Here is a 15,722-nt window from a genome sequence, read left to right on the forward strand (position 1 = left end):
AGAACTACCCAATTACAAGTAAAGTATGTTTTGTCAAAAGATTAGTCAATTACATAAAATCATGACATATGTTCTTAACATGTGAACCACATGTGTCCTAACAAAAATTTCTTTGGTTATGATGTTGCTTATGGTCAAAGGAAAAATGAGAGTGACTCTCCCAGCAACTTCCACAAGCCCCATGGTGAGTCACACAGATTCCCACATTGTTTCCACAACATATAGCATAGCGACTCCCTCAATGACTTTGGCGAGTCCAAACAATGAATCCTTCAATGACTTTGATGAGTCCAAACAAGTTCCTGTATGTACACTTTGGTGAGATTTTTTTATCTTCAAAGAATTGGCATAACAATTATCATGGAATTTATTATAGCATAGGAACTATAAAGCAATCTGCTATAAATTATTATTGCATAGCCATGAATTTTGATTCTATATATGTATTATACCAAGCAATGATTGGTGCTTTTGAATGCTTTAGATTCTATCCTCAATTTGTTCGGTTATCGTGGATAATCTATTGTTTCAGGTTTAGGTTATTCATGATACTCAAATTCAAAGTTTAAACTTTTGGATTAAGTTTACTGTAAATGATTGCATCGTTGTGGTGTCCTTCATTGCTTTGAGAAGTAAATTTTGACTTGAATGAAATAAGATGAATTGAAGTTCATATGAATGAAATAAGATGCATGTGGCAGTGTTGCCAATTGCCATTACTCTATATTCTGTACTATATATTTACTCTACAAATGACATAGCTCTTCATTATAATGAATGGTCTTGGTTGATGAAAGTGGAAAAGCACTATAGACAAAAATCGAAATTGCTATCTTTATTTTGAACTCATATGTGCTTAATAGGATTGTTTATATTGGTCATGTTGAGCAAAGAAAACAAAACTTATTTTTTATTTTGTACACATGCATGCAATGAATATATGAACAGAATGGTTTCAGTCAATTTGCCAGATAATGCCTTCCAACTCTTTTTCACATTGCTTCATTGGATTAACATCTCCTACTAATGGTGTTTGATGATGTGTAAAGTTATAAGATGTTGAAACATAAGAAACTCTAGGATCTTTTGTTTTTGGTTTTGCATAGTAAGGGCATGCAAATACAAAAGGCAAAACCCACCCACACTCCAAAAGGACTATAGTGTAGGGTGAGTTAGGTTGCATAGATTTTTCTTCTCCAAAAAGGAAAAAAGGGCACTTAGATTTTGGCCAAATATGACTCTTATTTACTCAAAATCATTGGCTAAAACTTTTCACTTAAAATTGTTAGGGTACCTTTTTTTTTTTTTTTTTTACACCTAATTTTATTTGGGTACCACCTATTTATTTTCAAACATCACTAGTAAGTTATTGGGTTTTCCCAAATATTTTTTGCTCTATTATTATGTTAATCACAAATGTTTCATATCTCATTATCTAAATTGGGTTATGATATAAAATATCACAAAAAAAGCCCGAAAACTCATATTTTATTCAATTTTATTATCACATTCTATTTAAAGCCCAAGAATAGTTATGCTTGGCAATATTTGAGAAGTCCATGATTCAAGTCCATGGCAAAACAATTTTATCAATTGAATTCAAATCCATGATCAAAGCCCATGATTTAAATCCATGGCAATTTATTTATCCAAAACTCAATTTTCATTGGTAACATCAAAGCCCAATTTTCATTAGCAACATCAAAGCCTAATTCTCATTGGTAATATCAAAAATCCAACTTACGTTGGCACTATATAAAACCCAATTTTCATTGGCAATATCAAAAACCCAACTTACGTTGGCACTATTTAAAGCCCAATTCTCATTGGCAATATCAAAGCCCATTTCTCATTGGCAATATCAAAAACCCAACTTGCATTGGCACTATTAAAAGCTCAAGCTAACTACTTGACACTATTCTATCAAAAGCCCAAGGTTATTAATACTTGGCAAAATACTGTATCATAATTATTTCACTTAAAAGTCCAATAATGAACAATACTTTAAATTCTTAAACATATTATTATAATATTACAAGTTCATGGAATTTATGAATTATCTATTCTCAAAACCCATGGAATCATCTTGTAAAAGCCCATGGAAAGTTATGATTGTTAGACCCATGACATATATTTATTTCATGTTATAAACCCATGAAATACATGGACATCATTTGCATCGCAACATCCATAATATACGCCTTTAACCCTCATGGTAAACATTCAAACCCATAAGATCATTGTTTAAGTTATGATGCGATTATTAGAAACCATGAATATTATTGCAACATGGAATTCACCAAAGTAAATATTATTTACAAAAGTATTTTGAAACTTCTCCTATTGTTTCAAACATTACAACTAATTGCCCAAAGGCCCATTGCAAGTATTTATGAAAAACCCCAAAATATTTATGAATAAAAGTCCATGAGGAATGAAAGCCCATGGCAACATTTGCACACAACCCAGCCCATGTGAGCAAGCCCAAACAAAAAACACCAGCAGGGGGCAAAGGATAGTGGGCAAACAGCCCTTGTTCATTCCTAATCAAAAAGAGCAACTAGGTACTCATACAAGGGAACCAAGCCTTTGAGAATGGACTAAGGGCTGTCCCATCAGTTTTCTGCCACCCTCTACCTAACTTGAATAGTACCCAAAGGCTGTCATATCAGCTGAAGTCAAAAGGATGAAGGGACTCCATCATCTTCCTCAAGATTGCACCTCCAACGGAAAGGGAGCTGAAACTAAACTTCAACAGATTGATGCTATAAATGCTAAAAATATTCAAGACATGATTCATGTGCCAAGCCCCTGAATCCTAAAGGGGAAAATTAGGAACATGTGGTTTGGAGGCATAAAGGGATCTCCAGTGGAACCCCCTGAGATAGACTAAAGCTTGACACCTGGCTTGGGAGTGTTAAATCTTACTTCTCAAGGATCCGAATTTTAGTTGCAGATTAGGATTCGCTCTTGATACATACCTCAATCACAATAATTAAGCTCAGCCCCAAATCCTGGCATTCAATGCAAAAACACTCTAAAATCCCATCATTACCCAAAGAAGCAAGGCAGCCCCTAAAATGGATTTTCCTACTTCTGATAAAAAAACCTAACCTTGATTCAGCACCTCTGAGTAGTCATATGTTTTTGGATTCTTGTCAATAAATGCTTCCCTAAACTCCATTATAAAAACACAAGCAACTAATCAGAAAGATGACCTAGCTACCCTCCTCTGAGACTTTGGATTCGTTGGCCATTTTTGCTGGTGGTTCAACTCTCCTTAAGCTCACCACTCATCATCTTCAGCTTTCACTCATCTAATCTCAAATATTCTTCTTACCCCTCTACACAAACACAACTCAAAAATGTCCTCTAACTAGACACAAACAGCCCATTACTCACATAAAGCTTCAATCTCAGTATTAATTTTATCCCACTCACTCAAAACAGTCCACATTCACCTCATTCATGCCTTATAAACACATACCAACCAAAATCTTAGCTTAATACTTGCTGCACTGAGTTGGAGATCTTTCTCTCCCTTCACTCCATCCTTTTTTCCCTCTTTTATTTGTAACTATAGAGTTTTTAATCCTTGTTTAATATTATTATGATGAAGGCCATAATGTTCTGGAAACTATCTCTTCCCATGGAACCTTTAATTTTTACTTTTTATTTTACGATTAAAGGATATAATGTATATGTAACAATTGAACTTTTCCCTCACATTAATATAATGATGTCTGAAAGTATAATGAACTCCCCTGACCGAGACATGCAAGGACCCCGAGGAGTTAAAACATTCCTAACTTATTTAATCATTGACCGTTGGATTGTTTAAATCTATTTTTTCTGGACTAAGTGTAATTTTACCCTTACCACTAGAGGACTGATTTGAACTATGATGCTGTAAAATGACTAATAATATAACAAACTAACAACACTAACATGTTTATTATGCTTTATTGTTGTCTTCTTGTTAGGGTGCAGCCTCTATCTCTTGCTTGGGCGAACTTACACCACACCGGTAGCCTTTAGCTTTATTTCAAGGGCCCATCGTCGAGTTTTAGCTTGGCTATCCCATATTCTAGATGAGACTCTAGAAGGAGGATCTTGGGGCAAGATTGTTAGGTGAATGATCTCCAAAATCATGTAAGTGTAAAATATATTTATGCCATGAGGTTTATTTATATGTAATAATTTATAATAAAAAATTACGTTAATTTATATGTAATATGAAGTTGTCTAGATTTGTTGGTGCAAAAGTGAATGTAGATTTTGCATAAAATTCTCTCATTGCCTTGAATTTTTTTTTTTTAATTACCGTCTTTATTTTTATATTGTATTCTCTTTTTTCTTTTAGTTTATTTTTGCTAGGCTAATTAGGCTCTTATTGATATTTGATTTCCTTTAAACTCATATTCCATGTTAATTATAATTTAGAGGTGCATATTTAAAAAGAATAAAAAGAATATATGGGATTCTAGAATGATATTTATGTTAAAATTTGAAAATCCATTATTTTTTATGATGGCATAATTTTGGTTTGACTATAGTAGATAGCATGCTTGATACTAAGAAGGACACATGGCGCAAAATTTGAACTCTAATTTGGAATTCTAATTTGAGTTTCTTTTAGCTTCACCTATTATTATATATATAGATATGTGATTTTAAAGTTAAGTATCCCGTGCATTGCACGGGTTAGCGACTAGTATATTATTATAATTAAGTTAGTGTCTTGCTCTTATATGCGTGTGTGCATGTCCAATTTCATTTCCTTTATGTGTGTGTGTGTGTGTGTATATATATATATATATATTAAGTCTTGTAACTAAGGGTATATTTGGTTGAGGTGAAAATAGAGAGGATGGAAAAGAGGGAGAGAAAAATATGGTGGAAAATGAAATTTTCCATTGTTTGGTTGAGAGGGGGAGGGGGACAGAAAAGTGGTGGGGCCGACAAGTTTTCTCTCCTCCCCTTTTGTCAGGTGGTGGATTCTTCTTCTTTTACTTCTTTTTTTTTTTCTTAATTTTAATTTTTATTATTTTTTTGAGAAAATACTTTTGGATGATTTCTTATGCTATTTTTTGAAATGTGCACTTTCATCTATACACAATTTTTTTTAAAAGTATAATGTATTACTTTTTGTTTTATTTAGGAGGGATGTGATGGTAAATTTATACAAACCTTATTTTCAACCAAACCAAAAAGTTTTCCATCCTCTACTTTTCCACCCTCTCAACCAAACACAAATGAAGAAAACTAAAAACTTTTCTATTCTCTCACTTTTCTATCCTCCCTCTATTTTCTATCATCTCACTTTTCCATCCTCCCAAACAAACGTAACCTAAGTCCGGTTCCTTTCATTTATATTTTGTATCTTTCTTTTTGTTTATACTTTATATATATCAACATTGAATGCACAGTACTACTTTTTGCTAGAAGTACGGTAAATAAAAATAAAAAGTATTTAAAATAACACAGTACCCATGAATATAACTAAAAAGTGCAATGAGACTTATGAATAGTACCAAAAAGTGTAATGAAACTCATAAATAGTACTAAAAATAAACCGAATAGTAAAAAAAGCTGGCTTTTTAAGCCAATGTCAAATACAACCTTAGTCTTGTATGTATTTCATTGATCTTGGATTAAATTTTTTTTTTGTTCCTGACTCTGTTTCTGTGCATAGTGTCTATTGGTGTTGAATGGGTGAAAATGCATACTTTTAATTACAACTGATGAAGGTACGAAATCCCTACAGTCTAATAAAGGATGATGTATCTCACATTAAAGGAATTCTTCTCCATACCGAGGAATTAGAAGCAAAGACTTGTATTAGAAGCAAACACTAAAAAATAAAATCTATAGTACTACGTCTCCTCAACAACAGAATACGCACAACAGGAAAGCCAGGATACTGTCATGCGAGAACAGACTATGGAATTCTCCAAAGGCAGCATACGAAATTGCGTTTTTCGATTATTCAAAACTAAATTGAGTTTTCCATCTTGTCCTTTCTGTTTTCCAATTTTCCTTTTTTAACTATTTGATTGTTTCGACTACTTAACTTTTATGTTTCTTTGGTGTAGATGGAATATTAGATACAATTATACGGCAGCCTACGTGAATTACAACCTGTCTTTCCAATTAGAACATTTTCCAAATGGCTTCATACGACCGCATTTGAAATGATCTACAGTGGAGACAAGACATGTATGCCTATTCTTTGTAAGTACACTAATGGTACATGTGAATAGCATTCTCTTGAATCTCTTCCTGCTTATTGTGGCAATGAACAGTACAGCTCAAATGTAAGGCTAACTGTACCTCTTGATGAAAATTGCTAATAATGCTGTTCTAGGCTTCCAAATAAAAGGAATAAATGAATGAAGGCAGTTGGTCTGAGTTAGAGACAATCAGAAAAAAGTACAATAAATACAGAGGAGGTTTAAATAGGTAACAATCAGACTTATATTGGATACAATGTAATCACATATCAGCGACAATAAAAAAGTATCAATATGACAAACATGAAATGTGCCTTAATCTACGAGAACCATAGTAAGAATACTAGAAACTTCTGCAACACTGATAAAGAGAAAACAAGAACCATGAGAGCACTTATTCTATCCACCATTATCGGCCTTCTTCAATGGTACATGTTAGTTCATTCAAACTTTCTGGTTTAGTAGTAGAAGAAGTTTTGCTAGAAAGGGATCTTCTTACAACATAGGCTGGTTGTTTAGGAGTTGGGAGAGTTGCAGCTTCACTACCAAGCATGAAAACTACATTCGACATTGTGGGACGATCACTTGGGTCCTCTTGTACACATAAAAGCCCAACGTTAACACACCTCAAAAATTCGTTTGCGTTACAAGTTGCATGAATTGTTTGGTCCATTAAATCTAAAGCCTTGCCTTCTCTCCACAATTTCCATGCCTGGGACAATTTGAAAATTGAATTGGCAATAAGTAGAGTGCAAGAAAAATTAAAAATAACCATATGTACTTAATGCAACATACATTTTCTTTGGTTTACTAATACAACAAACTTACATAACCTAAAAGACTCAAACCATGCTCTGACTGGTGAAATCCTGTGTTCCTTTTCCCACTGATAACCTCAAGTACAACTACTCCAAAGCTGAAGGCATCAGACTTGATTGAGAAAAACCCATCCAATGCGTATTCTGGAGACATGTAACCGCTGCACAACAAAAATTGTTCAAATTTTCAGTGAATTAGGGAGCATAGATGGGAGAACTGACAAATTTAATTCAAGGTCTAAACAAAGAGCTTTCATAATCAACCATCTGCATCAAACTTACTAAGTTCCAACTACTCTAGTTGTGGTTGCCTCAGTTTGTTTGCCTCCAAATATCCTTGCCAAGCCAAAGTCTGAAATCTTGGGGTTCATCTCCTCATCTAGTAGAACATTGCTTGTTTTCAAATCTCTATGAATAATCCTCAACCTAGAATCTTGGTGAAGATAGAGCAGCCCTCGAGCAATTCCCAAAATAATTTCAAAGCGTATCTTCCAGTTCAGTAACACACATAGCGTCCGATCTTTCATGCCATTTTCCATTTTAGAACATTTTTAAGTAATCATATTCAGCAACAATATAATATGCAGTACAAATATTTAAACTTCAGGTTTAGAGTCTAACCAAATAAAAAGGAGTCTAAGCTTTTGTTTGGCATGTATTCATATAGTAAAAGTTTTTCATCTCCTTCGATGCAATAGCCCAAAAGTCTAACAAGATTCCGATGTTGAAGTTTAGCAATTAAAACAACCTCATTCTTAAATTCCTCCAAGCCTTGTCCTGAACCACTTGAGAGCCTCTTTATAGCAATTTCTTGTCCACCTGGAAAGGAACCCTGAGAGAAAACTCCCATAAGCACCATCCATCATTAATCAGAAACTAATGTTTAAAATTAACTATAATGAATACCAAAAAGGTTAAATTACCTTGTAAACAGGCCCAAACCCCCCTTGTCCAAGCTTTTTTGCATCTGAAAAATAATCCGTAGCGGCTAGTATGCTTTTCAAATCGAAAAAGGGTACATCTATGCCTTTTTTATCATCTTCTCTAAATTGGCCCGAGTCTATCAAATCTTTGACTTGTCGCTCACTGTCATATAGGCGAAATGCTGCATTTGCCTGATTTCTTTCTCTGTTAACTGATTCTAAAAGATTAAATTGAAATTTCAGTCTCTTGCTAACTGTATGGAAGAAACAAAAATATTTTCATTTTGACACGAGAAATCAAGAATATATGGTTGTTTTCACACTGGTTACCTTGTCCTTTGGCCACTTTTTTTCTTGTAAAATAATAAAAGTAACAGCATGCAATAACCATCAAAGTTGCAATAATCATCAGGATAATTGGATCAAATTGCTTCTTCTTGTAGGAAGATCCTTCAGACTTTGTGTGATCATCTTCAAAAAATGAATAGAACAATGAGTAATAAGTTGACAACATTATGTATATAAATATAGGTACTAAGTTACATTGCCAAAATAAAAATTAAAAAATAAAATCAGGTTTAGTTTGTTTTTAAGTCACAGGAGTAAATGTTATATTGTTCTATGATTCTGTTTTATGTGTCCAAAACAAACAAAGTATGTGAAAGGTGTAAGTGCTTGTTAGCTGGATCCTAAATGATGGTGATGCCAAAAGGGGTTTCGGTAATCCAATGAGTGTTGCACATTTCGAGCCAGTGGATCAAAACATATATGAAAATCGATGGAAAAAGTACGCTTGCCATGAAGTTCTGGCTGGCTTGACCTTTTGTTGTAGCAGAGGATACATGAATGAACAACAACAACAACAACAAATAAACTCAAAACCCAAAGGTCAAGAGATGATTCAATATAGGTCTGTGTTAATATCTATCAGATTTTTTTTTTTTTTTTTTTTAAGGAAAAATGAACAAGTGGGTGCCTAAAATTCAAAATTCCCTTCTGAAATGAACTGTCACTATGTGCCACAACCACCATAATATGGCAAGGAATTGTGTTATTCTAAACTGAAATTACGTTTCAGTATTAGAACAAAACACTTGGCCAATCATGTTGCATATGGAATTGGGTGCATAGAATTCCCAATTTTGCCGGGCTAGAAGAGGAGATTGGAAAGTAGCCTTACCCCTTCTTCTTCTTCTTATTATTATTATTTTTAAAGAGACTGATTTCCAAATTCAAACCCAGGAAATAAATATCACGTCACTTTTGTTGGTGGAAAACACTTGTCATCACACCAAGGCCCGACTGAGCTAGTGTTGTGCTAGAAAAATTTTAGCCATTAAAGACTGGAATTGATCAATCAACCCCCAGTCCCCACATCCTGCAAATCTGCTATAGTGCTATATAGATTCCATTATAAACAACAACAAGAAGCAAAAATTAAGTACCTATGTCAGAAAGACCCACACGGACATAGAGTTCTCGTGCGTCACTGCCTCCATCGATGGACTCCTCCTGGATATTGTTGACGTCTTCTGACCAAATCCAGCAGGTGGCCGTATTAGCCTTTGTACGGCTCATTTCTGTACTTTGAAATGAATAAGCCAGGCAGCGACAATCGCTAAGGGGCTGTTTGGATTGAGTTTTTTGATAACTCAATTCTCTGTTTCCATAACTCATAACTCAAAAATGGTGGGACCCATAGTAAAAAGGTTGTTTGGCCAAACGATAACTCTGTTTCCATAACTCTGTTTCCATCACTCAATTCTCTGATTTTTGAGTTATGAGTTATGGAAACTGAAAACAGCAAAAGACTGTTTTCAGTTTCCATAACTCATAACTTAATGGCATTTCCGTAAATAAACACACATGAGAGACCCACAGCCGCAACTTTTGACCACCTTTTGACTTTTTTTTTTTTTTTTTTCTAGGTTGGCCTTGGCTGTTTGTTTGTTTTTTTTTTTTTTTTTTCTTTTCTTTTCCTGGGTTGGCCGTTCAGTTTTTTTTTTTTTTTTTGGGTTGGCATTGTTCTTTTTCTTTTTCTTTTTCTTTTCTTTCCTGGGTTGGCTGTTCGGTTTGGTTTTTTTTTTTTTTTTATTTATATATATATATATATATTATTATATATATATTAGCTTCAGTGAGTTGGGTACTAAAAAAAAAAAAAAAAATTGTACTGGCTGACAGGTGTGGGACCCATGAATAGTGTGAAAAAATTGAGTGATGAAAATAAAAGTGATGTTGCCAAATGAGTGTGAAAAAGTGAGTGATGAGTGATGAGTGATGAGTGATGGAAATTGAGTGACGGAAATTGAGTGATGAAAAATCCTTACCCAAACAGGCCCTAAGGCATTCCACTCTGCATTCATGTGCACTCTGCTTATAAATTCCATTGCCACCTTCGGTTCCCACTCCAGTTATATTCAACATCGTGAAATTATCACCCTTGCGACATATGGAGTAGTTTCTAGTGCACCCCTCTGAATAAAACCCAGAATTCCAATGATTTAGTGCCTTAGGCTGAAACCCATCTAAACAGTTGCACATTGGACTTTTCTCAATATTGCAGCTGCCAAAGGAACCACAAGCATTAAGCACGCTGCAATTATCTCTTGGTTCCATACGGGTCAAACTCCATGAGGCAGGGGCTGTATCGTTATCCAACTTATAAAGCTTTATATGACCATCAAGATCCATTACCAGTCTCATACGGTAATAATCAAACCGTCCAGGGGTAGTACTTGTAAGAGTCTTATTCTTAATCGTATAATTCGATTTTCCAGTACCCGGTGCAGAGTTAGAGAGCAAGTTGGATATTGCTGTAAAAATAAGAGTGTTGTCAGAGTTAAATAACTCTCCTGATAATCCACTTTTCCAGTATGGAATTGCTCTATTCTCAATTTTGTACTGGTTTCCTCGATCTTGGTCTTGCCGGAAAGTGTAGTTCCCTGGCGCAGGGTCAACTTGACTTTTCCACGAAGTTAAAGTCATCTCTGCATTCATCTTCATTCCAGGAAGAAATGTATCAGCTGGATTCTCAAAGCTTTGCCAGATAATTGTTTCTGAGCCAGCTTGACCTTCGATAAGAACTAAGTTCCCAGAATCCAAGAGCTTCACTGTCCTATTAAAAGAAGTTGATCCGCCGATCTTAGCTGACCATAACTTTTTAGTATTGTCTAGTACCTGTAGGTCGCCATTCTCTGAAATAGTAATAGCCCCAGTGGTTTTGGACGGTACTGGCTCAATACGGTTGGCAACCCATACAACTACCATTGGACTTGACTTGTAATACCATATCCCTACATATCTTCCATGCTTAGAGCTTCCACTGGGGGTGAAAAAACCAAGCTCAAATCTTTTTCCTGCTGATACAAGAGATTCTCCCTGGCTGTCATTAATTGGGTTGCGAAATGTTAAGGTATCTCTAGCAGAGCAAAATGAAAATGAAGATAGAAACAAGAATGTGTATATGGTACAGAATGAAATATGAGTTGCAGACCATGTGAAGGCCATTGTTATTCTGGTTTTGCTGCTTGTGGATTCTGTTATGAGAGAATGGGGTAAGTTGTGCGCACCGTTGTGGACACGTAGTTCACTTCTGTGATGGCCACGAGGTCTTCTGCTGCAATCCAAGTCTTCTAGCTAAAAATGATTAAATCTTGTTTCCTTTTCACCGAATAGTCTACGCGCTAAAAGTCTGACTTGGTCTGGAAATTACAATGTAAGTTTCGGTTTGCAACTTTGCATGAGGCAGGTGAAACAGGTTAGCTTTTTCTATGAATTTCTTGGTGAAAGTTCAAAAATGTTTACAAAAACACCTTTGAACGTTTAGACCCCCAAATAACAACTTAATCAATTCAAGCAATATGTCAAACATCTAGTGTGCGGAAACTTAACATATGCTATCAAACGAAATTGATTAAATACTATCTAAGCCATAACAGATAAATATCCACAGCAGATAAATATAAAGGCAAAGATAGAAAGGAAGGAAGATGCAAACACAAAGACAATACGCGATGTGTTATCGAAGAGGAAACCGAAGCCCTCGGCGAAAAACCTCTCCACCGCCCTCCAAGCGGTAATCAATCCACTAGAAAATATAGTTGGGATACAAGGACAGCAATAGACCCTCCAAGCCTAATCTACCCAGTGCACCTAAGCCCTCCAAGCTTCTTGCTCCAACGAGGTTACGCCGAACCTTTTTCTTTTCTAGCTTCCCGGATTCCGCTACTAGACCGTAGCATCAACCAATGAAGATTGGTTTCTTCCTAACTGCTTCCCAGAAATCCAAACAACAGACTCACAATGATGATGATGGTGAGAACCTGGTTTGGTATAATGCCTCTCAAGGATTTGACAATGGAGAGGAAGAGAGTTGAGGAATTTGAAGAGATTCTAAGGTAGAGATTGTGGGTGAAACAATCTGGTTTTTCTTTAGGGTTTCTCTCTCAAAATTCTCTCTGGAAGCTCACTTTCAATCGTGGGTAAAAGGGGTATTTATACTGGAGTGGAGAGGAATGTGAAACGTCAGAATTCTACAAAACAGGGGTGGCTCGCGGCTTGACCTCGCGGCTTGACTAAGTCGCGAGATAACCGTATGGCCAGTTGTCCTGTTTTGTCCTGTAGTGCTCCAGCTAGCAGACTGTTCACCTTCCAGCATGCTTGGCACGTGAGGTTGCTTCTGGCGGCTTGAAGCCGCGAGTCACCCGCGAGACCCAGCCGCGACACTCTGTTTTCTTGCACATTCTTGAGCAAACTTCACTCTATTTCACTCACTACCCTTACATCAAACCCACCTAAATACAGGGTTACTAAATGCTGAATTACAAGCAAATTTGGCACGGAATAAAGCCAATAAGATGGTTGAATAAATTCAACCTTACAATCTCCCCCTTTGGCTATTCCGTGACAAAACCCTAAAACAGACTCTAGACTTAACATGTGAGTTGGGAACAGTTGAACAAAACTCACTCACACCTAACTCTAGAAGCTGTGACGCACTTGAATCATATGAACATAATACTCCTGAAACACAACAATACACCATGATCATTGTAAGCAGAAAATTATAAAATGCATATGAAACAGGCAATAAGTGATCAAGCAAAGATGGAGTTATGAAACAAACCATGGCTAGATCAACCAAGTGAACACCACAAGGTAGTGATCACAGTGCTCATTCACACTTGGAATGAACACAAGAACATACAAGTTAACAAGCACAAGGCAAGACACTTGTATGCACAACACTCAACCAATGCATATCACACAGGGCATATGCATCTAGGAACAATCCTACAAGGGCACAAGAGTGACAGTACATAAACCAAAATGCATAACATTTAGATTAAAGTACTGATTTCAACATAGTATAAAGGCTGCACTACGCAAGGTACAAACCATAAAGCCTACAAACTATGCAAAAGACAAAAACCCTAAAAGCTTACATAAGCACATGGGTACAAAAACACAAAACATCCTGAATAACAGTTTACAAAACACAATATATCAACTTAAAGAGAAGAAGAATGTAAAGACACTCCCCCTTTGATCATGCCTATCTCTCCCCCTTTTTGTCATGGAATAGGCTAGTCATCCTCTTCCAGCTTTCTCTGAATTTGATCCAGTTGAGTTTGAAGAGAAGTAAACTTCATATCCCACCGAGTGTTTTGATGGTGTAGAGAAGCTGTGAGTCCAGACATCTTTGTATTCAACTCGTGGACAGAGGAGACAATGCGATCAAGTTTCTCATCCAGGGAGAGAGTGCTAAACTGAGAGCCATTGGGAGATGTAGAAGTTTCTGGTTTGGCTCTCTTCCGACTATGTCCAATGCTGGCATTGAATGTACGCATGTTGATTGGACTTGGTTTGGACATAGGGGATTCATCAGCCATTGGATAAATTCCCTTGAGCTTCAAGATCCGGGAAATGAGACTGCAAAAAGGAACGCATATCCGAGACTCATGTCGAAGAACCGTTTTGCGCAGAACATGAAAGATATGAGCACATATGTCTATTTCCACATCAGAGATCAGATCATGAAGAAACAAAGCCCGTCCAAGGTTCATATACCCAGTGCTTGACAAAGGGTACAAATTGTGAAACATTACAATTGTAAGTACTCTCAGCTTTGGAGAGAGAGATGAAACACTGATGGATTTGCCATTTGGCGAGAACTCCAAATCTTGACCAAGACTTTCTTTAAGAAGCTCCTCATCAGGACAGAGATCATCGTAAACCGGCGAATGTCGGAAAATAGGTCTGTTGATGTGAAGAATTTCTGCCAGATATGCAGGAGAGACAGAAAAACTCTTTTTCCGAACCCAGCACTTAAGTTCATCTCCTTCCACAATTGCGTTGGCATAAAATTCTTTTACCAACTCTTCATATGCGTCATCTGGATCAGAGAGAAGGTAATTCCAATCCTTGTGAGCAAACCATTTCGAAATGTCAGTGTCATGAAGTGATGGCTGATCCAAAGCTCTCTCTAGTAATGGTTTGGCATGAAGAAAGAAATTCTCATAAGACTGATAGGCTGCATATGATCTGAACTTGTCGGGATCGAATCTCTTTGATGAAGAGCGAGTCCCTTTTGGTGGAGGTGAGAAATCATCAACATCTATTACTGGTTCCTTCCCTTTGGAACTACCTCCTTTTACAGCAGCCTTTTTGAATGGTGACATGTCTAGTCTGCATTATGAATAAGGGAAATGACAGGACACGATCCAACAAACGTTATTAGCAGTGGGTTAGTGGAAATATAGGGACAATGAAGAAACCCTAATAGCTGGATGAAAATGGTCAGAAAATAGCAATGAGGGACACAAATGTCTCAAATTGAACTACACAGAAGAGGGAGTCCAAATGGAACCACATAATCAGCTGTAAAAGGACCCACATTCAATCAACACATCAACAGGATATCACACAGGATCATAGTGAAACACGACATCAACAGCAGATCAGACAAAAATTAGCCAACCCTAGCTAAGCACATGATGAAGAACAAAAACACCCAAAATAAACTAGCTCAAAAACAGAAACACAAGCTTCCAAAGGCTAGACATGGACACAGAGTAATAGTTGAGCACAAAACTCATCACAAAATCACAATCAAATGAGAACAATCCAGAGGGAAAACCATAACAACAAGTAAAATAGAGTTCAAGACAGAAAAACCATACCTGATAGTTGACGATTGTGAGCTGAGAAGAGGCAAACAATGGAGATCGAAAATGGAGGCACGATGAGAAAGGGAAAGAGCAAATGAGGAAGACAATGAACAGTCACAAAAAGATCGAGGGAAAAGCAAAAAGGTTTAAAAACTGCTCCTGTTTCTGCAAAACACGCGTTTTTCGCGACTGGAATAAGTCGCCACACAGTCGTCAGCTCAAGCCGCCAAAACACACAAGACCAAAAAATTTTCTAAGTGTTTTTCGCGACTGGAAGGTCTACCCGCGAGTGAGTCGCGAGATGAGCCGCGAAAATCTCTGTGTAACCTCGCGACTGGACCTTCCACTCGCGAACAAGTCGCCAAAAATTACCAGCGAAGGTGCGACTGAGGCTCGCGACTTGACATACCCGCGACTGAGCCGCCAAAACAGGGCAAAACTGGATTTTTGAAATTTTCAGATATTTTCAAGCAAAATACTTTCCAAAAACACCTAAAATACTCAAAAATCTTTTTGTGCTTGAATTAACAAAGATTGAGCATGTGAAAACACATTTCATCAAGTACAATCACACAA

The 15,722-nt window shown here is 36.5% G+C and overlaps 1 protein-coding gene across 1 annotated transcript; it reads right to left on the minus strand.

Moving 5' to 3' along the window:
- Positions 1–6,552: 6,552 nt before the first annotated feature.
- Positions 6,553–11,519, minus strand: LOC115955220 (G-type lectin S-receptor-like serine/threonine-protein kinase At4g03230). The gene is made up of 8 exons (XM_031073285.1): positions 10,316–11,519; positions 9,420–9,592; positions 8,305–8,445; positions 7,975–8,192; positions 7,673–7,883; positions 7,334–7,571; positions 7,062–7,212; positions 6,553–6,945 (listed from the first exon to the last, which is right to left on the minus strand). The coding sequence occupies exons 1-8, from the start codon at positions 11,482–11,484 to the stop codon at positions 6,643–6,645; spliced, it is 2,604 nt and encodes an 867-aa protein (XP_030929145.1). The 5' UTR covers positions 11,485–11,519; the 3' UTR covers positions 6,553–6,642.
- Positions 11,520–15,722: the final 4,203 nt, after the last annotated feature.

The sequence above is a fragment of the Quercus lobata genome, chromosome 8 (genome assembly GCF_001633185.2).
Source record: "Quercus lobata isolate SW786 chromosome 8, ValleyOak3.0 Primary Assembly, whole genome shotgun sequence".
Lineage (NCBI taxonomy): Eukaryota > Viridiplantae > Streptophyta > Magnoliopsida > Fagales > Fagaceae > Quercus > Quercus lobata.